This window comes from Notothenia rossii, assembly GCF_949606895.1.
Source record: "Notothenia rossii genome assembly, chromosome: 10".
NCBI lineage: Eukaryota > Metazoa > Chordata > Actinopteri > Perciformes > Nototheniidae > Notothenia > Notothenia rossii.
Window position 1 is genome coordinate 52,910,731 of NC_136908.1, and position 24,223 is coordinate 52,934,953.

Below are 24,223 nucleotides of genomic sequence, written 5' to 3' on the forward strand. Positions count from 1 at the left end.
CCATTGGAAAAGTACATTTACTCAAGTGCTATATTAAAGTACAAATTGAGGTACATTATCCAACACATTTCTTTATGTGTCACCTCATACCTCTACTCCAGTACAATTCAAAGGGAAATATTTTAAGTTTTTATCTCAATACATTTAATTTACAGATTAAGTTACTTTATAAATTCAGATTTTTAAACACAACACAACGGAGAATGTGGCTCTTTGGTATAGAATAACCCATACAACATTATATTACATAGTTGGTTAACAGATTATGAACTGGCAGCAATTTTAACATTTAAACATTTCACAGTTTAAGCTTCTAAAATGTGAAGATTTGCTGCTTTCCCTTTAAAATATTTTTAAAATATTTCAATATATATTTTGAATTGACTGTTACTCCTATTACTGTATCCTGACCACTCCGAAATACTTACTTAATAACCATTGTCAATGCAGTACCTTAGAAGATAAGCATCTTTAAAGTGTATTATCAGTACTTTTACTGAAGTGAAGGATCTGAATACTCAGATACTCACAACTGCTTTCCTCTGCGGGGAATACAATAAAAAGTCAGGGGAGTAATCTTTATGAAAGCCATCATCCGCTCTACTGTAGCACTGTATGTGGAAATACGACTTTATAAGACATAACCGTCAGGGTAATGATGGTGGAACTTAATAAAGCTGCTTAATAGTGAAATATAAAGCAGACCATACGTAACATATCCATCCACTTAATGGTAATGACCTTCAATAAATTCAGTGTAACAGTGACAAATGGATCCTTGTAGCTTTATTAGTCTAGTCAGTGGAGGAGGAGGAGAAGAGACATTATTCCAAGTGGTGGAAGAATTACTAAGACCTATTACTTCAGTAAAAGTAGCAATATTTAATTGTAAAAATACTCTTTTACAAATAATCATTATTGTACTTAAGTAACAGTACTAAATGATTGGCATTAGCTAATAATGTGAAACCTGAAAGCTGTCAGATAAATGTTGCAGAATAAAAAGTACAAAGTTGGCTTCTAAAACTGTGTGGAATAGAAGTATAAAGTAGTTAAATGTGAGAGAAAAAATGCAGTTAAAGTACAAAGCTTGAGTATGTATTTGTATACAAACCATGACTGATTATAACAAAGAGATAACATTATTGCTAAATCCTGTGCAGTGAATTTTCCATTCGCTAAACTTGTGTAATTATTTTCTTTTGGCTTCTTTTAAAGTGTTAAAACTCAGCGTGAAGCCGGTTCTGCTCCAATATCCCCCAGAATGCAAAGCTGACTCCAGTTCATCTCAGAGCTGGATTTATAAGTCTTATCACCCCCCCCGAAAAACAGAAACAGTCAATTGTAACCATATCGCCTCTCTTTTCTTTTCTATCGACACAGAGTAAATTAATTACATTGCTGTTAGACTTGTGGTAATCTTCCTCTGGAGTGATGTTCACACACACACACACACACACACACACACACACACACACACACACACACACACACACACACACACACACACACACACACACACACACACACACACACACACACACACGCTGTGTACAAAGGACTTAAAGCTCTTTGAAACAACACTTATCTTGGCAGCGTATCCCGCCGGTTTGCTTTTTAAACACACAAACAATTCAAACAGCAAAATAAACAAGTGCGCTATTGATTTCCCAGAGTGCAACAGACCGCTTATCTCTTTCGCCTTGCGGTAAGAGCTGACAGTTTCCTCATTAAAAATGAATTGGATTAGCATTACATTGAATGTGGTGGGAACACGTACACACATATTGTTTCTTGGAGCGTTGAGGATTTCACTCTCAGCCTAATTCACACTTAACCTCTCTCACGTACACAACGTTTCTCACCGCTACCTGCCGCCGGATCACATTCCTGGATGTTGCACCGGAGGAGGAGGGATTGTGTCAGCGAGGGAGGAAGGGAGGAGGAATCCATGAGGGAGAAGGGTGGAGGAAAAGGGGGGAGAGGTGGTGGGAGGAAGAGGGTGAGAGAGGACAAGCTGGAGAGTCTCAGCACGCGGTCGCTGTTGAAGTGATAATGAGACATTGATCAGAGCCTGGCAGATGGCATGATGAAATGCATGAACTCTGTCTGTCTTCATCTCTCTCCCACTGTCCTGTTTCCCTTTCTTCCTCTCTTTCTTTGACTGTTTCTTTTGATTGGCGTTTTGTTCTGTCTCATTGCATTTTCCATACTTCTTTTATCTTTTTCTTATGCTCTGGATTACACTTGTTCTTTGTCTTTATTCCCACCAGGCTTTTCTTTCTCCTGTCCTATGTTTGAGTTTATTCTCCTATTGTTGTATGTTCAAAAACAACCGGTTCAGAAGATATTTAAATGGTTCTTAACAAATAGTATTTCTGGGAATGCAATGGGGGGAGATCAGGTTCACGTTCGAAGTCGATAGTTACTGAGATTGGGAAGACTATGTTGCACATTTTTGACACCACTGATCCGTACATGAACGTTTTTGTTTATTTCATAACTAGTAAGCTAGGGTTTGTTTAAGTTATGCTCATAGCTAATTTGTTCTATTTTAACATGTTCCCTTATTTGAGCAAATCTTTTTTAATTGTTAGTTACTTTCTTGATTAAAGCTTTCTTTTCAGGAGATGTTTTACAAATGAGACATTGAAAAAGTAATATGCCATATAAAAAATGGTGGGTCTCAAGCGTCCCCGGTGTAAACACCACCAATGTTCAAGAAGCAATGCGTAGTGCGTACCATTGCAATGGGAAACAATACTACAAGTGCACATTTCCACATGCATTCTCACGTTTATGCATTCATTCACACACAACCTCACAAACACTCCACATCCATGCCGTTTACAGTTCAATAAATAGCTCCAAATCATAGGACATATTTTGGCTTTCTTGCCCAGAGTTAGAGAGGATTATTCATACCTCTCATGTTTGTATGGTATATACTGTATGAAGTGTTTGCCAGCCGCTGGTTAGCTTAGCACAAAAACAGGGGAAAAAGGGAATCAGCGAGCTCTATATTAAAGTAACAAAATCCACCAACCAATGAGGTTTAAGCTAATTAATTATGCATGTTTTATCTAGTTTGTTTGTTCAGTGTTTTAATCTAAATGTTTTTTTGATCTTCTCATCTAACTCTCTACAAAACCACCACATTCAAACAAATGACACCATGTCTGCCCATTCCTTTAAATGTGCAGAGATTTAGAGAAAATGTTGCCCAAAGGAAATACAACCAATGCTCTGATATACAGCCAACACTGCAAATAAAGCTATAACTGTGCTATCAAGCCTTATATTAACACTCTATATTGTTCTCCTTCTTGGCTCTGCAGCTGTGGAAGACAGGAAGTTGTTCATTGGCATGGTGTCAAAGAAGTGCAACGAGAACGACATCCGGGTCATGTTCTCTGCATTCGGACAGATCGAGGAGTGCCGAATCCTCAGAGGGCCGGACGGACTGAGCAGAGGTGTGTGTCACTCCGACTCACTTCCATCCACACGTAATGCTCCTCATGTGAATTTTATTACCGCAACGGCCTCCAGCAGATGTTGCTGTTCAGTGTGTCTGCTTCTGTCGTGACTCAAACTCAAAACCCTGCAGGAAGTCTTGACCACAGTCGGCTGGTGGAGATGGTTTCTGAGCCAATGGCTGGAGTGTAAACTAGATTTTTCAAAGCATTAATGTACCCAAGAATCGAGGAATTGAATGTTTTTTTTTAAGAAAAGGCTTCATTCAAAACACTTAGAAGTTTTACTGCATAATGAGCAGCTTATTTGCATATCCAACTATTTTTCTCCTCACTGTCTATTACTGGATGTTTTTCCTGAGCTGTCAATGTTGCAGGAAGACAATGTTTACTGTAAACATTGGTGATTAGTGACTGCTTTCTCGAGAACAAAACATAAAACCCTTCTGGAGAAATAGTCTCCTGAAGACAGTTGCCTTAAATCTGCTTCATTTACCTAAAAAAGTTATTATTACTATCTGTGTTAAGATGGAATTCTTGCTATACCTTGGCCAACACATATGGCAGCCTTTACACTGACCAATCCCAGCTCTCTGTACACAGTCTTCTTCCTTTGCAGTCACTAAAAAGAGCTTTGTCAGTTAGCGGCATATTTTTTTGTTAAAATGCTGAGCACATGTGTGAGTAATGTAATGCTCCTGAACCAAGAGTGATAGTGAAATGGTTGACTGAAATGAAATCAAACATCAGTCCTCTTCTGCTTCACTGCGTTGTCGGGGAAGGGTGCTCTGTACACATCTTAGCAGCAAAGAAAAATGGTGAATAGTGTTAATCTTAAGTGATGTCTTTACTGTGAGCTGTAAGGCCTCAGAATACCAACATCACTGAGATAATTGTCATACAGTAAAGAAGACCAGCTAAATCCACCAAAAAATGGTTGGAATCAGAAATGTTACGTTATATTTCACTCTATCTACGATAGTGGCCGTTTAAATAATGTACCAAGTTCCTAGGCCACTTAGTCTCCAAGCATATCTTAGTGGGTGATTTCCATTCAAAATTACATCTAACCCCAACCCTAATTGACTTAATGATTCAATGGTATAAGCTATAACATTAGCAAAAAAACGAAAATACTTCAGTCAATACTTGTCCCATAGAAACGTACTTCTAGCATCTTATGGATATCGTAGTTAAAAAACGATTTTTGTCCCCTGAAAACTGCGTCTAGTGAATTATCACCTTTTGTGAATAAAATGTAAACATGAAAATAGAAACCAGCAACAAGACCTTAGCGTTGTCCAAATAATATAATATGAACAAAGGCTTTCAAGACAGCATGGTATTTCAATGATGTTATCTACGTCTACTTAATTCATTGCATCCGCTTCTGTTTTCTACCAGCTGCTTGTTGGTCGAGATTTCTTCGAGGTTCTGAGAGAGTCACGATGAGAAGTAAACGCACACGAACCTCAGCGACATCTTGAGGCTTTTGTGACCACTGTGAATACATGCTTCTCCTTTTCGCTCTATATATCTCTTTTCCCCTCTCTCTCTCTCTCTTCCCCCCCCCCCCCCCCCTCGCTCTCTCAGATTCAGCCCCGGATCACCCCTCTCCCCCCCCCTCCGACCTCCTAACCTCCATTCACATCCTCCACCTTCCCCGCTGCTCCAGTTTAGCCTCACTGTAAGACAGTCCTCTGCTCTTTGATACTTCCGCAGTGAAGCTGAAGGGCATTTTAGGGAGACATGTTGCTGCTTGTTGCATTTACATTTATGCAGTAAGTTGGCTTTATTTTACACAGAAGGATTTAAATGTCAGTGTCAAGCAGCCATTTTCCTTTCCTTTTTTTTGGATTGGTTTAAGACTGTCGTTCTGACTGTCGTTATACAGGAAATCAGTAGAATCAGAATCAAGTAAACTGCAATTGTAACAAAAAAATATATTCATTTACATTTATATAATGTATAAGTAGGGTTAGGTATTATTTTAAATCTTCGATACTGGAGCCAATACAAATGTATAAAGGGCTCAGGCTTATATAACTACTTTATTAAGGTAAAGGAGAGCTGGTGGTCATGATTTAATGACATGAAAATATTCGAACTCTCTGGTTGGTTTACATTAAAGCAACTGAAACTACTTCAGTTAATAGTTACCAAATTGTATTCAATACTGTATTTTAACAGTCCCTTTTTTTATTCATCAAAATACGCCAAAGTCTCACAATGTCAAAAGCAGCTTTACTTTAAAATGATCAAGATGTTATTAAGACATTGTCTTGTCAAATAATATGAATCTGACTTGGCAGTGTCTGTCTTACCGCCTTAAATATAAAACAATTAGTACCAAGCGAATTGTAGTTATTATTAAAAAAAAAATGGAAACCAATGGAATAGCAACTATTTCTTGTTTGTTGTTCTGGAGAATGAAGAATAAAAGGTAAATAATCTGTCAACAGAAGAGTAAATATCATCAATTCTCCAAATATGGCAGTATCTCAATAAGCTGTTCAACTAGATGTGGAGAAGGGTACAAACTGCTTCCAGGGAAACAGTCTACTTGTTGATTTCCTGCCGTGTTTGCTTAGTGTAATTGCAGTACGCTAAGTTGACATAATGTACTCTAAACAAAGTGCTCCAGGGCTGGTTAGAAAACGAGAAGCAGGCCCATTATCAGGCTGTCAAACCAATTCGATTTGTCGTCTTCTGAAATCTCCATCAAACTAGAGTGAAGGGATTTCAAATAAGTACTTTAAAAGTGGCCAAAGTCACAATATCAGCGGATCATAAGTTCTGCATTTGACCACACAAGAGTCATCGATCAATCCCACCCAGCAATTGTACGTCTATAAATAGCCCTTGTAGTAACACAGGGATCCCTTACATCATCAACCATTCTGCCCCACAAACACAGGCCCCTGCCCTCCTCCCCTCATTTCTACTCTCTTCCCAAAACCTCCCCCTCCCCTCTTCCCCTTTGTGGTTTCTATGTGCTGAGGAGATGGAGGGGCTTTTGAAAAAAACTCTCTGTCCTCCTTTTCCTCCTCCTGTCACACGAGCTGTCACTGTCATCGTCACGAAAGGTTCAATGTGGATCTGTCGTGTGTTTTTTTTTCTGTGCTTGTCGGGCCTTGTGGATGTTTTCTCGTCGACTGGAGTCTCATTTTCTCAATGTCTCTCTTTCTCCTTAAGGTTGTCCCTATCTAGAAGCAATCTTTGCCTCAAACTGCACTCCTCAAACTCCCATGTTCCTTTGCGCCTCAAACAGTCTCTATTTACCATCGCTGTCCTAGAATCCAGTCTTGCATCAATTTGTCCTCCTTCTCCCAGACATCCCCCTCCGTTTTTCTTCTTCCATCCCTTTTCAGCTCGTGTTTTTTGTCCTCATGAATATTTCAGATTGAAGGCCGAATCCTTGTTCCTCTACATCTGATAAACCACTTAGCGCTGGGAAATGTGCTTTTAGTCCAGCTTGGATCTGGCTAGTAAATAAAAAGCCTAACCAGGTTGGAAATAAATAGGTCTTTAAGGATTTGTCGGTCCCTAGAGGCCTTCAGTCCCACCAACTCGTGTTAAAGCGCGGTATCAATCAGCAGAGAGCTCCTCTATCCCACTATTAATAAAATATGGATCACACCACCAGTGGATGTCTGGGCCTTGGGAGCTACCCTACTTTCATTAAAGGACTGTTTGGTTCTCCGCTGACGACAGAATGCGGCCCGTGAGGTATTTTTAGCGCTTAAGCGTCGTCCCATCCCTCTACCAAAATGAAGAATAAGACAAGCACACAACCAGCCAAAGCACGGATTCTACAGTTTTCTTTTTTCTTCAGCAGCTCTGACTTTAATAAAGCACTTTTTCGGGCACGGAAGACTTCTTTATTTAGAAGCTTCAGCAGAATCGCTCTTTTGAAATTAGAATCAGAATACTTTATTTATCCCAGGGGGAAATTGCGTTTTGAAACAGTCGCTCCATATTCATAGAAAAAAAAGAAAAAAATAATGATTTAACCATAAGACAATAAGAAAATAACAAAGTGAAAATAGGCAATAAAGCGTAAAGCAAGAACATGGAAGATTAAAGATAAAACCACAGGAAATTAAAGTAATTATATGCAATAAAAGATCAAATAAATAATAACACATTATATTTATATAGCACTTTTCTGGAACTCAAAGACGCTTTACAGTGGAGGGAGGGTAGACAAGCAAGGACAAGCAAAACAAAAAACTTAATGATTGAATGATTCATGTTAACACAATTGTGCAGTAAAAGAGAGAGCAGCTATAGAAATAATTTTAGGGGAGGTCAGAGTGTTCTGTCTGCAGAAGAGTGAGATGAGATGACAACCAATCACGTTCTTCCTGAACAGTTATATAAAAATACAAATAAATGGTAGCAAAGTGTCAGGACCTGTGAGTCTGGAGGACTATCCTAGAGCTAACTACATCAACCCAGTTTTGAGGCAGCTCTTCTCTGCAGAGGACGGGGAAACCTGCTGGATGCTAAGCAGACAGATCGTGGCCCGTCGAAAATAGAATGAAATGACCTCTTTTTGAATGTCCTATCTAAAATAACATTAGTTAGAACTGTAGCCCTGTGCAGTGTTTACTAGGTCAGTGCTGCAACATGTGATAGTCTCAGTGTCTACTGTTCTCTAATGTTCGGTCAGAAAGGCAGATTTACAAAGCATTCTAGCACATTTCCACAATACCAGTTAGAGGAAAACATAAATATGTTCAGGTCAAATATGTTTTATACAAAATAAAAGCAGGTGTGGTGCATACTGCTGAAAGTTCTCATCTTTCTGAGGCTGAGTTATGTATTTTTTTTTTATAAAAACCTGTTCAAAGGTGATGCCTCTTCATGTAAAGCTTTTTTAAACTTATAGAAATAAGCACTTAAAAAGTTCTTCTCTTGTTCTTTAAAGTGCTAGATAAGTTTACACTTTATTAAGGTTAGGGAAAGATCGTTATCATGCTTAATATATACTCAAATTGAATCTAGACCTTATTTAATGGTATGTCAAATATAATGGGAACCACAGTTGTCAATTTCCTTTGATTTTGTTCAGTTGAAACCACTTCAGTTCATCTAAACATTGGGGCGATTGGAAAAAGAAACCTTGACTTTTGTTAAGAGATAGGTTACACTAACTAACAAAAACATTTTCCATGTAGTATTGTATACATGGATGGATTCAACTATATTGTCATTTCAAGAGACATTAAATACAAATATAAAGTAAATATTAGTATAACGTACAAAGTGAGGTTATCGGAAAAATGTGATACAAAATACTTTATATCAGAATAAATAAAAAAAGTAAAAAAACGTAACAATAAAATATATTAAATAAAGACTTATATAACCATAACCACCATCTAATCTAAGAACTAACAATAAAACAAAAAATATGGATATAAGATAAATAACAAATAAATCAGATTAAGAGTATAAACCCAAAATGAAATACAATTATGATATTTTTACAAAGATAAGAAGTTGAATTAAAATGTCCAATAACACACTAAATACAAGAAATAAGAGAACAACGGATCACTCTACACGGCTTCTGTCATCGAAACAGCGTTGATAAAGGTGAAGCAGGACATGATGGCATCTGTTTCCTGAACACATCGGTCCGTTCTCTCTTTCTCTCCTTCTCTTGCATAATCCATCCCCTCCTCCCTATTTCCTCCAAAACCTTTCATCCCATGCTCACAGTCGTTCTGATGACCAGGGCTGTCAGATTCCCCCCTCTATCGCCAAACCACGAGTCAGCCAGCCGAACCTGAACGTGTGTGTGTGAGAGTGTGTGTGAGCATGTATGTAATCAGTTCAGGCCTGGCTGCGCTAACATGGCTTAGTGAGTTTGTTAGCATATTATTAGTCTGGGGGGTTGTTGAAGCACTTCTCACATCATCTCCTCTAATCACTCCCTTACCAGTCAGACAAACACAACCTCCTTACGCTCCAACAGCCAATAACAAACCCCCCCTCGAGCTGCGTCCAAACTTGATTGGCTAAAATCAGTGTCAGTCACGAAGGAGGTCGACTACACCTCCGCTCATCTCCTGCTTTTCTCTCCGTGGATTGATTTGAATACGATTTTCCATCTGACTCTTGAGGCGCCCGCAGATATTTTGTCCCGTCTCTTTCCTGTTCGACAGAGAGAGAGAAAGAGCCAATCAGACGCACGATACACGGCCAAATTAATTCAAATGCATGCAGATTCGGCCTGATTTACATTGAGTGGAATTCAGGTATGACTAATTCGGTCAGTGTGTAGCAGCGATAGGAGAGAATAAGAGACAGTGACAGAAAGAGAGAAAAAGGAGGGGGAAGAGCCAATCAAAAGCCCCCGATGATGATGTTGTCCTGTGGTGGGGGGAGGTGGTGGGATGGGGTTACGGGGGGTATGTGGTCGGATCAGTCTCAAAATGAATAAATGGGCACAGAAGGAAATGTACTTTTGGATTTATATATAAATGTTTCCATCCACAAAAATTCAATGCACACAAAAAATATTTAGCTTTTTTTTTTTTTTTAAAGTAAAAATAATCAAAAATATATTTTGGATTCCACAGATACATATTTCTCGTTTTTAAAATAATAAAAAAATACACAAATATATGCATTTAAAAGTATTCGCAAGTTTCTGTAGCACTAACATAAAAAACACTCTTCATTTGTGAACTTCGTTGCAATTGTTTGTGGTTTTCTTTGAAGACTTGCATTAAGTAGAAGTACTTGAGTAAATGTACTTTATTACGTTCCACCAACAGAGCATAACAACGACAGTCAACCATAAAATACTTATAAATATAAATACTTCGTCTGTGCTTTGAAAACATTCTTGGACGGAGATATTTATATATAAATCCCCAGTTACATTTGTGAATCCTTCTGTGTGCATGTATACACTTTGAGGCTGATCCGGGTTGTTGTCATGACAATGTGCTTGTTCTTCCGGCTGTTGTTTCCACAGCGACTGATAACACTGTTGTCCTCCTGTGAGCTGTTCTCTGTATCAATCTCTGTTTGAATTTTTTTTATAACAACGACGTGTCCAACCCTTTTGTCTTGTTCTTGTTCTTTCTTGTCCTCCCACCTCTTCTTCCTCCTCCTCCTCCTCCTCCTCCTGCCCCCCTCCCTTCCACTGTCCCTCCATCCCTCCCTCCCCCCCTTCCCCCTCCCCTACAGGATGTGCGTTTGTCACGTTTTCCACCAGAGCTATGGCACAGAATGCAATCAAAGCCATGCACCAGTCTCAGACTATGGAGGTACTGTACTCTCACTCTCTCTGCCTCTTTCTGTCTCTCATTTTGAACATGCACTTTACCCAGGCATTTTAAATAGCTGCTCTCATGTTTGAATTTGTGTTACACCTCGAGACTTCTGAAGTTGGGCGAGTAACATTTAATCTAATTTACGAGCCTGAATCGAATGCTGTCATATTAATATTAAGGTCTAGGCAGCACTTGGTTGAATCTAGACAGGTTTTACAGTTGATTTTAAACACAAGAATAAATAAATCTCACATGTCACGAGTTTTCTGGAAATGTGGGAATAAAAAAAACGTTCGAATCACACTGCCATATTTGGACGTTTCTCTCGTAAAGTCGTACTCCACCAATTTCTATATCGGTTACTTCCCCCACGTGACCTTAAGTTCTTTAAAGGTCACCTATTGTGTAAAATCCACGTTTTCATGTCTTTTAAACATAAATATGCGTCCCCTCTGTGTAAATAGATTGGGAAAGTTTCAGGAAAAAATATCCTCTCTCTTTTTGTCCTGATCCATTTATATAAAAACCTGAAAATGAGCTGATCAGAATTTGGCCACTTTGTGATGTCACAATGTTTTTTTGGCTTGTGTAACCATTAGCCAATAACCAACCAAGGTAACATCCCCCCCTCCCCCACCTTATCACCTGAATCTCCTCCTAGATCACCATTGTGTTTTTTAACCAATCACTTCTCAGAGGGGCGTGGCCAGCAGCAGCTCATTAGCATTTAAAGCTACAGAATCAGCCATTTTGAAATAGGGCTGAAACAGAGGGGACTATGGGATGCATGATCTGTTTGGTATTTCAAACCAAACACTTCAGAGACATGTTTTGTATATATCTGAAACCTATAATATATCATTGAAAATGTTTATAATAGGTGACCTTTAAAAAAAAAAAAAATTAATGTCCTTCATGCCTCCACCCTGAAGAAATATTCCAAATATGGAATAACCGTAAACTAAATTCTAAAGCAGAAAACCCTTTTAAAAGTCTGTTTTACTCAGTCAAATGTTCACTACACTTGCATTTTGACTCTAACCTTATTATTTGATATACTTCTAACTTGCAGATGAGACTATTTTGCATAAGTGTTTTGGTTTAAACAAATATGCATGTGTGAGGAAAGTAAGGGGTGTGAATGGGTAAATGAGATTTGGATTACAAAGCATGCATTTTGTGAAATATTGTAAACAAATGGTTTAATATAGTTCTGCCTTTGGCGCTTATTTACTTAGATTCATAAGATTAATTTTCCAATTTTGTATTCTAAGTGCATGTGGAGGCATGCAAGATAACACCACTTTTCTTCGGTGTTTGAATGTAACGCAGCGTGAGCAACTGATATACAAATGGCTTTTATTTGGTGTTCCTTTAATGTCTTAGAAAATGTGTGATGTCTTAGTTTGAGGCCCCTGCATTGCTGAAACTGAAGCCAGCAGTGTTATGTCTTTGGTCACACATTTCCCAATAACAAACTTTGGCAGAGGTTCCAATGTGAGAAAAAAGCAGCACCATTGACCTGAAAGTCACAATGTGCAGGTGGTGTTACAGACCTCATCAGCTGCACCGCGACCCCGGCGGGGTACTGTAATGGGCCCCGGCCGCTCCTCCTTTGTGTTCCCTCTTTTTTTGGGGGGCGCTTTTGTCAACATTGTGAGGCTGGTGACAGGTCAGGGTGACAGGCTGTGATTGGGACCGAATTACATGGTGTAAGACGAGTGTCAGAGAGAGGAACAAAAAGTGGTAATAACAGTGTGCAAGAAAAGAGACGTTCACCCCCGAACCCCCTCATTAGTACTGATCATGATAATCATGGCTGCTATTGATGTGCTGTGACCCTGACATGGGGGAAACGCATGCTGCACCCTGTGACTGCCTGTAGACTACAGAAGGGCTGCGGAATTCATCTACATTTTAAAAAAAAAGGCAAAATGGACAAGTGCAGTATCCAAAATGCAGTTAGTGTATTTGTTGGTAAAAGCAAAATATGTGAAAATGTCTAACTTAAGGGTGTTAAGTTATGTGACGCTGCAGATAAGCTCTAGCCAACAAACATCATTTTCAGCCTAAATAACAAATCTTTACTTAAAACAATCACACCATGGTTATTTAATATATTTCTCAATTCAAATGTGAATTATATATATATTTTTAAATCCCTCTAATATCTCATATCATATCGCAATATCATTTAAAATAATTATCATAATTTGTTTATGTTTCTAATCGTGAAGCCTTGGTATACAGTGTGAGGGTTTTGTATTGTGTTTTTCCATTTTGTCATTGTCAATTCTGTAATATCCTACGCTCTTTCAATGCACCGCAATTTTTTCCGCCATCGTTATCTACCTCGTTCCAATTCACCTATTACATTTCCTGAAATGGCATGTTGAAGACTGTTTGAACAAATAAGTCCGCACCACTTTCTAACACAAAGTGACTTCCTTGCTGCGGATATCATTGAAGTGTGTGTGAATTTACGCTGAGCAGCAGCGGCGTTTCTGTCTGAGTAGAAGCAGTGACGGCGTTAGCATTAAGCTGGAATTATCCTCTTTTTGAGCCAGGTAAACACTGCCAGTGGCCTCCGCTTTTATCAGGCACACAGAAAAAGAAGCCTTAAACCATAACGATATTGCAGTGGACAATAGCAAAATACCTTCATTTCCATTTGAAAACACGCTGTGTAGCCCCAGGCGGGCCCCAAATTGCCGCAACCGTTTGTTAATGTTCCTCAGTTTTTGCAATTTAAAAGTAATTACTTCGGGTCCGTGTGAGGGAATGAGGTCTGGTAAATAGAGTTTGGTTATTGTCTTGGCTCTATTGCACTCCTCTGTCTTAGATAGAGCGTACATGTCATGGCTGAAAAAATAAATGGGAATGTGTGTGTTGATGGCCCTGTCACTGTCGTATCCATTCTCATTAAGGCGTGACATTCAGGTACACGGTGGCACACCCACAACTCACTGACACACACACACACGCGCTGGCTGAATGTCAGGCCCTAATGAAAGTGGATATGAGCGAGACAGGTAATTCACTGTCGAACCTCTGAAGACACACACAGGAAGTGGGCTGGCTTCGTTGTGTTGTATTTGTGCTTTACATTATCTACTCCTTTTATACATACTCATTTAGCACTCGGCTCCCCCTGTGCGACGCTTCATCAACACTGATTTCTGTTACCGACGCTCCTTTTTCTCCCCACATGACACTAGAGGCCCACTCAAACATTATCCTGCCCCCGCTGCACACAAAAACACACACACACACACACACACACACACACACACACACACACACACACACACACACACACACACACACACACACACACACACACACACACACACGTTCTCACCGCCGATGCACACGCGTTCGAGCGCATGTAAACGAGAGCTTAAGTAGAGCATGCGAGACAACAGAGCAGTGTCTGTTTTAATAGTAAACAACCACATCTGTCAATTGCAGTAAAGAGGATCAGACAAGAGGAAGACATTATTAGATTAATAAGGGCTGATGTTGAGGGACATATTCAGCTGGATGATCCCATAGGTGTGTTAACAGGAGTCAGTATAACACAACCATAGGTGTGTATAACATTTATATAAACAGTTTCACCTAAGTCCGTAGTTGTTTATTTACTGTTATTTATATGTTTATTTGTATTACCATGGCCCACTCTTACCTGTCCTATCCTGTGATTCAATAGTTTTCATGTTACAGCTTTAACGCTTGAATTTCCCAACGGGGATCAATAAAGTTTTATCTTATCTTATGAAATCCACTTCCACAAATAAGTCTCAAGATATCTACTTTTTGACTGTGTTATATCACATCTGACCAAGGATTTATAAATCTTTGGGTTGTAAAAGAAACCCTAAGTGATAATATGTAAAATGTTATCCGTTTTAGGGACGGCATTACTATACCTTCTACTATGAAAATATGGATAACATTGTTTCGAGTCAGGAGCTTTTAGGTTATCATGCAAACAAACAAACTACCTTTTGTCTGTAGAAAAAAGACAAAGAAAAAGATATGATTGCCGAGATCGGTTTTTAAAAATTGATGTATTGAGAAATAATTGAGAAATCAAACCATTATCTGTAAATGGCATTGGAGACCAAGGAGAATATAGGCTAGAGTGAAGTAGTCGTTTTGAATTTGTAATATGGAGTAGTGCGATTTTCAAATTAGAGAAAGCACAATCTTTGTTAAAGGCTAAATATGTGTTAAAATACAATTGTTTTATATCATTTTAAATATTTTGTGTAGCAACAGGTTTACACATCTTATTCTAAAGATCACCAACACATATTTGTTTTGTACAGATCTTCTTAGAAAAGTCACACCATGACATTTTAATATGTTTTCAATGAGGCAAAACATTTCCAATCACTTATTGTTTTTGCAATATCAGTCAAAAATAATCACAATTAGTTCTTTTTTCAAAATCATGTAGCACCCTTTTTAATGCTTTTCCCAGTGCTTTTCGTGTGTTGGAGACAAAAGGTTAAAATAAATGTGCACGGATGCTCCAGACTCAGTGTGCACACTTGTACGGACAAGAGGGCCTCCTGCTTCCCTTTTAGTAGCTGCAGATAACATGGTTTGACATTTAAAGGCTCAGTGGGTGGTAAATAAATGAGATGGAGGAGGCTCAGAGCATAAACTCTCTTGAAAGCTATGAGAGATTGATTTGCAAGGTAAACGGACCGGAGCTTATAAGTTCAGTTTGCGTGTATGCTTGGGAGAGATGGGAAATGATGTGTGAGGCTCTCTTCACGCTTGTCTCTGAGAGTTGACTTCAGGGAGTTTAGTCAGCTTTATTAGGGAGAGAACTCCTGCTCAAGTCTGCAACTTCTGACAAAAAGTTGTACTTCTCTGCGTCGGAGGGTCAAACCACGGCCTGACGCAGGTGCTGAGGTGTATATCTAAACGCTGTAATTACATAATTATACATATGGTTTCCATAATTGTGCTAAGTGCTTATTGCTATGTATCATTTTGAGAATATAGGCTGTCATGGCTACTCTGACGCATATGTCAATCACATCAAAAAAGGAGATTTCTACTTCTGGAGACACGGTAGGCTATGAGGCACATTCCATCTCTTTGAGGATGAAAAACACGTATATCAAGGGCTACAATCATCCAAACTCTATGATATATTCTGAAAAGGAATCTTAGTAAAGGTTAAATAAGGTCTGTGGTCAACACAAGCTGAAGAGATTTTCATGTTTTGTTCTACGATTAAAATATGTCAGTAAATAGCATCTGGCTAACGTTAGCATCTGGCTAACGTCTGAAGCCTGTGTGGTAAAACAGTGTAGCTCAATTGGTAGAGCGATAGAGCTGGTTGCATCTCTTTTGTCTGCCCTCTTCAAATCTGTCGCTACAATAAAAGGCTCTGGTTGCCCAAGAATAACTTTAAATAAAAAAAATAAAAACAGTGACTGCTACAAAAGGGAAATGAGACTACTAAAAGTCATTATGCTAGACTTTAGCTTAGCGGTGCTCACGCTATGTCATGTGACCGTGTTGTACTTATTTTATAGCCTAGCTTTTTACTTTTAGTAATGCTTTAAGAATCATAACATTGGTGTTAATAGCTGGAGATTATCCTGCCATAACATTCTTTAAAGTATCATATTTTGCCACATAGCTTTTTTTCTGCAATATTCAAAAATCCAATGAAAACATACCACTGCTTTTTGTCGGGGGAGCCCTTACGATGCTATCTTCTTGGGTTGGTCAACAACAATACGTCATCCCTATGCACTCTATTTTGAGATGAATGGTTATTATACACGCACTGATCCATCTGCTAATAACATTAAAAAAAACACACAACATACAGTAGAGATGAGTGTGTTTGGAAATGTTTTATGAGGGCCAATCATCTTGCTAAAGGATGATTGACATCGAGTGCGTTCAACGATCCAAACTATGCAGAAAAGTATCCACGTGAGGCATTTTTGTGTAGCAGATTTGTCAAAAATTGTAAGACACAAAACAAAAATAACATTTCAGAGAGGAGTGCTTTCCCAGTGGAATTGTCTCCTGGGGAGAGAGATTTCTGTGAGTGCTTTATGCTCTTCAGATGTGAAAGCTGTGCAACGTTGGAGACAATCTGCCGCTCAAAATCTCTCTCCTAAAATAGTATCAAAAATAAATTGATGCTCCACCACCGGTATTGAGTTAATGACATGTTATTTTCCAAATATCTGAATCGAGAGAGCATTAAACACAAAAGCAGTTTCAACTTTGTAATGACCACAAAGTTTGTTGGTTAACATTAATTGACTGTTATTAATAAATTCGGTGTATTGTTATATCTTTACAATCTACAAGGGACTCGTGGAATATTCTAGCGACGTGTAATCATCCTGTTGCCCCTTGCTGTTCGTCCAAAGGTGGCCCATTCAAAACAAATCAGATGCTTTACTAATAATACAACATGAAGTGTGATCGCACCCAGAGGCAGAGTTTTAACAGACGTCTTTTTATCGACTCAAATCTATAAAAATGATATTCGCAAACCGACAACCAAAAGCTTCAATCGTGCATGAGAGTCAGGATTCTTCCCTGTTTCTTGCTGTTCCTGTTAATTGCTAAGACTTAAAAAACTGTCAAAATGTAATATTTACAAATAACTTGTTAATTCATGGTTTTGCCTGATCATTGATGTTGTTTCCCACGCATGAGTGAAATATCTGAAAGTTTGAGCTGTTTCCTATCTTTAATAAATTATTCAATATCCCCCTATGGTCAGATCAAAGCTGGTTTTGTTTCTCTAAGTAAAACCAACACATGCCACTTTCCCTCCTCATGTTCTCATCACTTAAGGCCAAAGTTGACCAACCGTCTGATCGCCCGTAAAACTTTAAAGTGCAGCCGAGTCTTCAGGGAGCAGCGAGCGTAGAGGCCCCCGGCCCCTCTCCCAGGGCAGGACCCTCATTCTGGGCTTGTTTCCTCCTGCTCGCTGGGTGTCAGCTGGAGTAATGAGATATTTAGCAGAGAGGTTTGGGGAGTACTGTCTCCGGGGGAATCCACTGACACTCTCCCTCCCAATGCAATCCTCCCCTCGTCTCCTTTATCTGTTGGCGGGCAGGCGAAATGATGGCGGGGGGGGGCAGTAAATATGGCCGCCGTAAGACAGGGGAGATGCACGCTCAGCTGATAACGTCCAGCCGTAGTCACACACAAGGAGAAACATATACAGAGTACATTGTAAAAGTGTGGGCTAGGCTGCTTTTAAATGATGCATTTACTGAATAGGATTTTTTTTATAGGGATAGGTTTTTATCTTTTTATTCTTATTGACAATATACTAAATTGATCTCAAATTGGTAAATAGTTTTGTTACAGCAGCATGTTTACAAGGCATTGCTCATGAGTTAAAAATATAATGAAATGCAACAAAAAAATAGTACATTTTATACAGATCAATATTATTAAGATAAATATATATCTATAGTATCTACAGATATTTATAAGAAATTCATTATTTTTTTAAGATCTGGGTGATGATATTAATAACAGTAAAAATTGAGAAAAAATAAAGAAAAGATATTTAAAAATAATTTGAATAATACAGAAAAGAACATTTAAAATAATTAATAAATAATTTAAAAATATATATAAAGAAAAGAGAAAGGAACATTAAAAATAAATAATACAAAAAATATATAAATAATAAACAAAGTTACTTCTTTTTTCATTGCTTCAGAAATAACCCCTTTCTCCAAAGAACTGCTCACTAAATGTACTTTTTACAGTGCCATCCAAAGCCTCTGTCACGAAAGCCTCACTTTGACACAACACACCTGAACTGACACATTCCGCCCCACACACACACGGGGTTACACACACTTGACATATATCTCCTGACTGTAAAGAAGCCAAATCCCTCCTCTCCCCTGCCGAGTGCGGATCGTGCCTCAAACTAAATGTTTCAATCAAAAGCTTTTTATTCTCCCGTGGCAGATTGCCTTTGTTTCCGACGGATTCGCCCCTAGTTAGGCTTTGATTGCAGCGTGTGAGTAATTCTGTGGTGTGATAGATTATGACTCGCTGTTTTAAGCTTTGCGTGTTCCAACCGTCGCTGCAACTTTCATCAGGAGCGTTTCTCTTGTGACACGTGACATGGGGGATAGAAATGTGGACAATTAATCACACTTCCCATTGTCCAAATCTCAAAATCTTCCTCTTGCCCTCTCCACCTCCGGGTCTCCCAATCTCTGCCTTTTTTTACACACTCTTCCTCTCTTACACACACACACACACACACACACACACACACACACACACACACACACACACACACACACACACACACACACACACACACACACACACACACACACACACACACACACACACACACACACACACACACACACACACACACACACACACACACACACACACACTCACTTCAAGTCTCTCTTCATATGAGATGATGAAATAGTTGGCAAACTCAGGAAATCTGTTTCTGGTGAAAGTGTTCTGGACTAAGAGATAACTGAGCCCCTGTGGGGGGAAGAAGAAAGCCCACCGGCTTTATAGTCAACTTTCCTGTGTGACTATGTGTGTGTGTGTCCTGTGTGACTGTGTGTGTGTGTCCTGTGCCACTCAGTGTGTGTGTGTGTGTGTGTGTGTGTGTGTGTGTGTGTGTGTGTGTGTGTGTGTGTGTGTGTGTGTGTGTGTGTGTGTGTGTGTGTGTGTGTGTGTGTGTGTGTGTGTGTGTGTGTGTGTGTGTGTGTGTGTGTGTGTGTGTGTGTGTGAGGGAATTGTATTTGGTGGTTTTAATTAAGAATAGATTTTGTTCTCTTTGCTGATGTAAAGTTTGTTAATACAGAAATGTGTGGTTGTTCTTTTGTGAGTCACTCCAGTGTGTGTGTGTGTGTGTGTGTGTGTGTGTGTGTGTTCCCCTTCATCGTAAAAATCTTCATTATACTGTATGTATTCCGTGTATTATTCATTTGAATGTTTAGGTGTGTTCCCTACCAGATTCCCTAATTATCTTCTGTTTCCTTTCCCATTGTCCTCATCTTCCCTTTCCTCTCTACATCTATCCTTTAATATATCCTTTTCTGTTCTTCTTTCTCTTTCCATTTTTCTTTTACTTCCTCCTCTCTCTTTCATCTCCCTCATGTTCTATGTACTTTCTTGTCTCCTCTCTTCTCGTATCCTTTCCTCCCCTGTTCTTTTACTCTCCTCTTGCCTTCATCTTCGTCCTCCCTCCCATTTTCTCTCCTCTACACTCTCTTGAATCTTTTCCTCATCCCCTTGCTCTCCCCCTTCCTCCCTCTCAGGGCTGCTCGTCTCCCATCGTGGTGAAGTTTGCTGACACGCAGAAGGACAAGGAGCAGCGGCGTCTGCAGCAGCAGCTGGCGCAGCAAATGCAGCAGCTCAACAGTGCGACCACCTGGGGTAGCCTGACGGGCCTGGGGGGGCTCACCCCGCAGTACCTGGCTGTAAGGAGCGCCGCCTCCATCACCTCCCCCCCCTCCTACACCCCTTACTGCAGCACCATGGCCAACGTCGCTGCAGTCAGTGCCCATATTCAAAAATATCCAGATCCCCTGAAATCTTCCTCCCTTCTTTCCTTTGTTCCCTTATTCCTTTCCTCCATCCTCTCCTATGGGCTGACAGGGAAATGAGGTCTCTGAACAAGATGCTAAAAGCCAATCATATGTTATGTATATCAAAAATGTAACAAGAGAAAAAATATATAGAATACATCCTCTGTTTTTCACCTGTTAGTGCCCTATACATTATCAATGCAAGGACACATTTTCTTTACAAAATGTTGTCAATTGCAGTACATGTTTTGGCCCAAAATAACAATTGTACATATCTTTACCCAATACTGTTTCCTCCTAGAAATGTCATTGACTTGCTTGGTTGGATATTAAAAAAGTCTCTCTGGCAAAAGACCGTAAATAAATACATTTATTAATATTTCCTAGCATTTGTCAAAGTGGTTGAAACTGAGGATGTAAACCCCAGTGTCTACCTTTTAGTGTTAATCCAAATATATACATTTCCATAACAATTTCATAGTATACAAACCACATTTTTAGGACCCAGGATTAACCTATGTTCTCTCTGGTTTTCCTCATGCCGTAAATAATTGTTATCCATTGAAAAACATGTACCTTATCTCCAAATGTGCTCATTTAAACCTTTCGACAAACAATACATTATTGTTTGTTTGTTTTTGAATTGATTAAGTAAAAGACCATAACCAAGTCATGTTTCAGAGATTCAATTCATGTTATATATTCACCTATTATGGTCAATTCTTAGGACTTGTGTGGGATTAAACCCCAAATAAAAAAGACGTGCGGGGACAGTTTGGGGCCCCTGGGAGTCCACTGATCCCCAATTTGAGGAATCCTGCATTGGAGGGTCTGCTGCTCACCATCTGAGACCCTCTGCAGTTCATTTGTTTGATTTGGGGTATTTTCTGGTTTTAAAGTAGTGTTCAGAAACCTCGTTCTCTCTCTCTTCAGTCTTTACATTTTCAGAGACTTATACTCGGGACTCTTCGTGTAGAAAGTCCCAACCCTTTCCTCAATTGCGCTTCCCTTTCTAAACTAACAGCCCAAATTCTACTTATAATACATTATGTGAACGTTTAGAGATTTGTTAATTGCAATTAACACCTGTCAGCCCAGGCAAATATCCCACCTTTACTGGATAATAATTCATGTTCTTGTGTGAAAATGTGAGATGTTTAAATTGGGCTCCAGCATGTGTCTGCCCCCTTTTATATTAAGCTCCATTGTAGATGGAAAGAAGTCACACACAGTACAGAAACAAGATGTTCATTTGCTGTTAATTCAAGTCTTTGGAGGATGACTTTTTGAGAGCATCAGTATTCCACTTTTGTTTTGGAAATCTAATTAGTTGGCTAGATTAGAGCTCTCATGCTCAACTTGTCTGGAAGAATCACACCGGAATACAAACAGTGTTTGCTTAGAGGAGAGATCAAACTATATTAGCAGCTCATTTACTCAGCGAGTACTGAGGCAAAACCCACAGTAAAGCTCTTGTTATTAGCTTCTCGGTGTTGCCATGCATTTAGCAATGTGTTGTCCCGTTGATTTTGCTCAGGTTTAACTGCTTGGGATTCATAAAATATACATCGGTGTTACACCTTCTTAGCCAACTTCATCCCCAACACATTAATACACATTTAACGTTTGTTTCAAGATTCAAGGCGCCAATGCTTTGTCATAGTTACAATCGCTAGTTTGGCCAATGAAAAATGAAAAATCCCAGGTTCTTTCAACAATGCAACGTAAATAAACATAAGATTTAAATAATAAAGCGAGTGCAAGAAGAAAAAAAAAAGAGAAGAGTATGTTTATGCGTGTAAAATAGATAAGATAAGAATGTCAATCCATACAGTGGCAGTTTTTGGAATATATGATCAATAGGCCTATTTTCCGTGAAATTCGACCTACTTTTATAGATAAAATAAGGTCAAATTGAATAAACAAATGATTTACATTTGAATAAAACACCTTTAATTCAATGAAAGTAGTCATCTTTAACAGTTTTGGTGAAGCTAGAAACCACCCATGTGATGTTTGTTCCCCCTATTTCTGATGTTTAAACATTTAGCAACGGATCACATTTGACCCTATACGTTTCTCTGAATCCGCCTAACGCACTCTGTTTCTCCCTCTTCTCTTTCTCTGCCTTGTCTCTCCTCCTATTCCTTTCTCTCTCTCTCTCTCTCTCTCTCTCTTTTCCCCATCAGTTGCTCCAGCAGGCAACCTCCTCCAGCAACCTCGGAGCCTTCAGCGGGATCCAGCAGATGGCCGGTGAGTCCAAAGAAAAGTAGATAAACCTTCACTGTACCGCCATTAACGACGGGAACGACGGACCCTTTGTTGCGCCTATTCTTTTCCACAGACTTCTGAAAGAGGACCAAAGAGCATAACAGATGAACTTGCGTGGTGCAGTAAAGAGAGATCTCTGCCCTGAAGATTTATTAACTGTTGCTAAGAATTGTCTTGATCTTTTAATGAGGCCAGACCAAAAGTGGTGCCCTGGGCGTGTAACAGTAACTCCGAGGCTGTGCCGGGGATGGATGAATCGTGGGTTAAGGGGGGAGGGGGGGAGAAAAGGGAGTGGAGCAAATGGGTGAAAGTGGGCTCTCATGTCGATATCTTTCACTGCAGACTGGCGCCATCTACTGCTCTCTTCTTCTGTCATATGTACTAAGATTTCCTTTCAAGAGCATCTGCAGGTTTATGGCAAATTGAAGCCTTTTATAGATTTTAAAAAATATATTATTTATTCTACTATTTCAACAATTAGACAATTTATACATCCGACCAACAAAAGGAATTAGTATAAAGTATATACAGAGGTAGCCCTCCCGTTAGTCAACCAGTTGCAGGATAAAGACAAATTCTATATACATACACATTACATTACATTACATTGCATTTAGCTGACACTTTTATCCAAAGCGAATTACAGTACAATAAGTGCATTCGACCAGGAAGATACAACCTTGAAGGAAACAGAATCATAAAAGTACATCAGGTTTCATAGAGCCAAACAAGTGCTACTCAACTGGCTTTAGATAAGCCAGTCCTTTATTAGTATATAAGTGCTCTGTAAGCACATACATATGTACACATATACATACACCTATTTCTAGGGTGAAAATAATAAAGTAAAAAAATACATTCCTACAAGTCCATGTTCAGATAAGAAAACGGTTTCATTGGCACAATCATTTATTTTTATTTTAAATTGAGTGATTAAGTCATTACAGGAGAGGGTAAGATAAATGCAGTGTCTAGTATCGAGAAAAGACAAAGAGAATTTAAAATGTAATACAAAAACAAATGTGAAATTATCAATGGGGTCCAAAGCAACCTAAATAATACAACATGAGTTTAGACGTGTGTGTGAGACGTATACGAAATAGGTTTTTAAACACATTTTAAAAAAGATTTAAAGATATGTCTATTTCGCAATGAATGGCCGGTGAAAGTTTCTCAAACTCTAAATGGGTTGAGTAAGAGAAAGGACACCGAGAAATAAAGTGGTGAGGGACAGTGAAACTCTCCTAAGTGTAGCTGAAGCCATAAGAAATGCATAATGCATTAACCCAGTTCTGTATTAATCCGAGCCGTGAGCGTGCCAGGAAGACTCCTATTAAATGTTGAACAAGATAAAATCTCTGTCTTTAAGTAATATAATTTTTGGGCTTTAAATTTAGGTTATTTAAGACTTCCAGGGACCCGTGGATACTCGCTTTCATCATCTCTGACTTCTTCTCTCTTTCCATTAAACTTTCATTTCTTTTTTCTTTATTTTAAGCCTCTTTTAGCAGGAACTCTTGCGCCTCCCACCCTCTTCCATCACACTTTCTTACCTCACCTCAACGCCTCCCTCCAGCCTTTCACACTGTCT

The 24,223-nt window shown here is 39.1% G+C and overlaps 1 protein-coding gene across 9 annotated transcripts in view; it reads left to right on the plus strand.

Annotated features, from left to right (window-relative positions):
• The window catches only part of celf2 (cugbp, Elav-like family member 2), a 401,403-nt gene that overhangs the window by 355,247 nt on the left and 21,933 nt on the right, over window positions 1–24,223 (plus strand). For 4 of the 9 annotated variants that reach the window (XM_079653156.1, XM_079653157.1, XM_079653161.1 and 1 more), the window contains exons 3-6: window positions 3,339–3,506; window positions 10,683–10,762; window positions 20,092–20,328; window positions 22,551–22,614. In XM_079653156.1, coding sequence (XP_079509282.1) covers window positions 3,339–3,506; window positions 10,683–10,762; window positions 20,092–20,328; window positions 22,551–22,614 — 549 coding nt within the window. The remainder of the gene's footprint in view (window positions 1–3,338; window positions 3,507–10,682; window positions 10,763–20,091; window positions 20,329–22,550; window positions 22,615–24,223) is intronic. The other 5 variants (XM_079653159.1, XM_079653163.1, XM_079653160.1 and 2 more) reach the window with 3 other exon arrangements.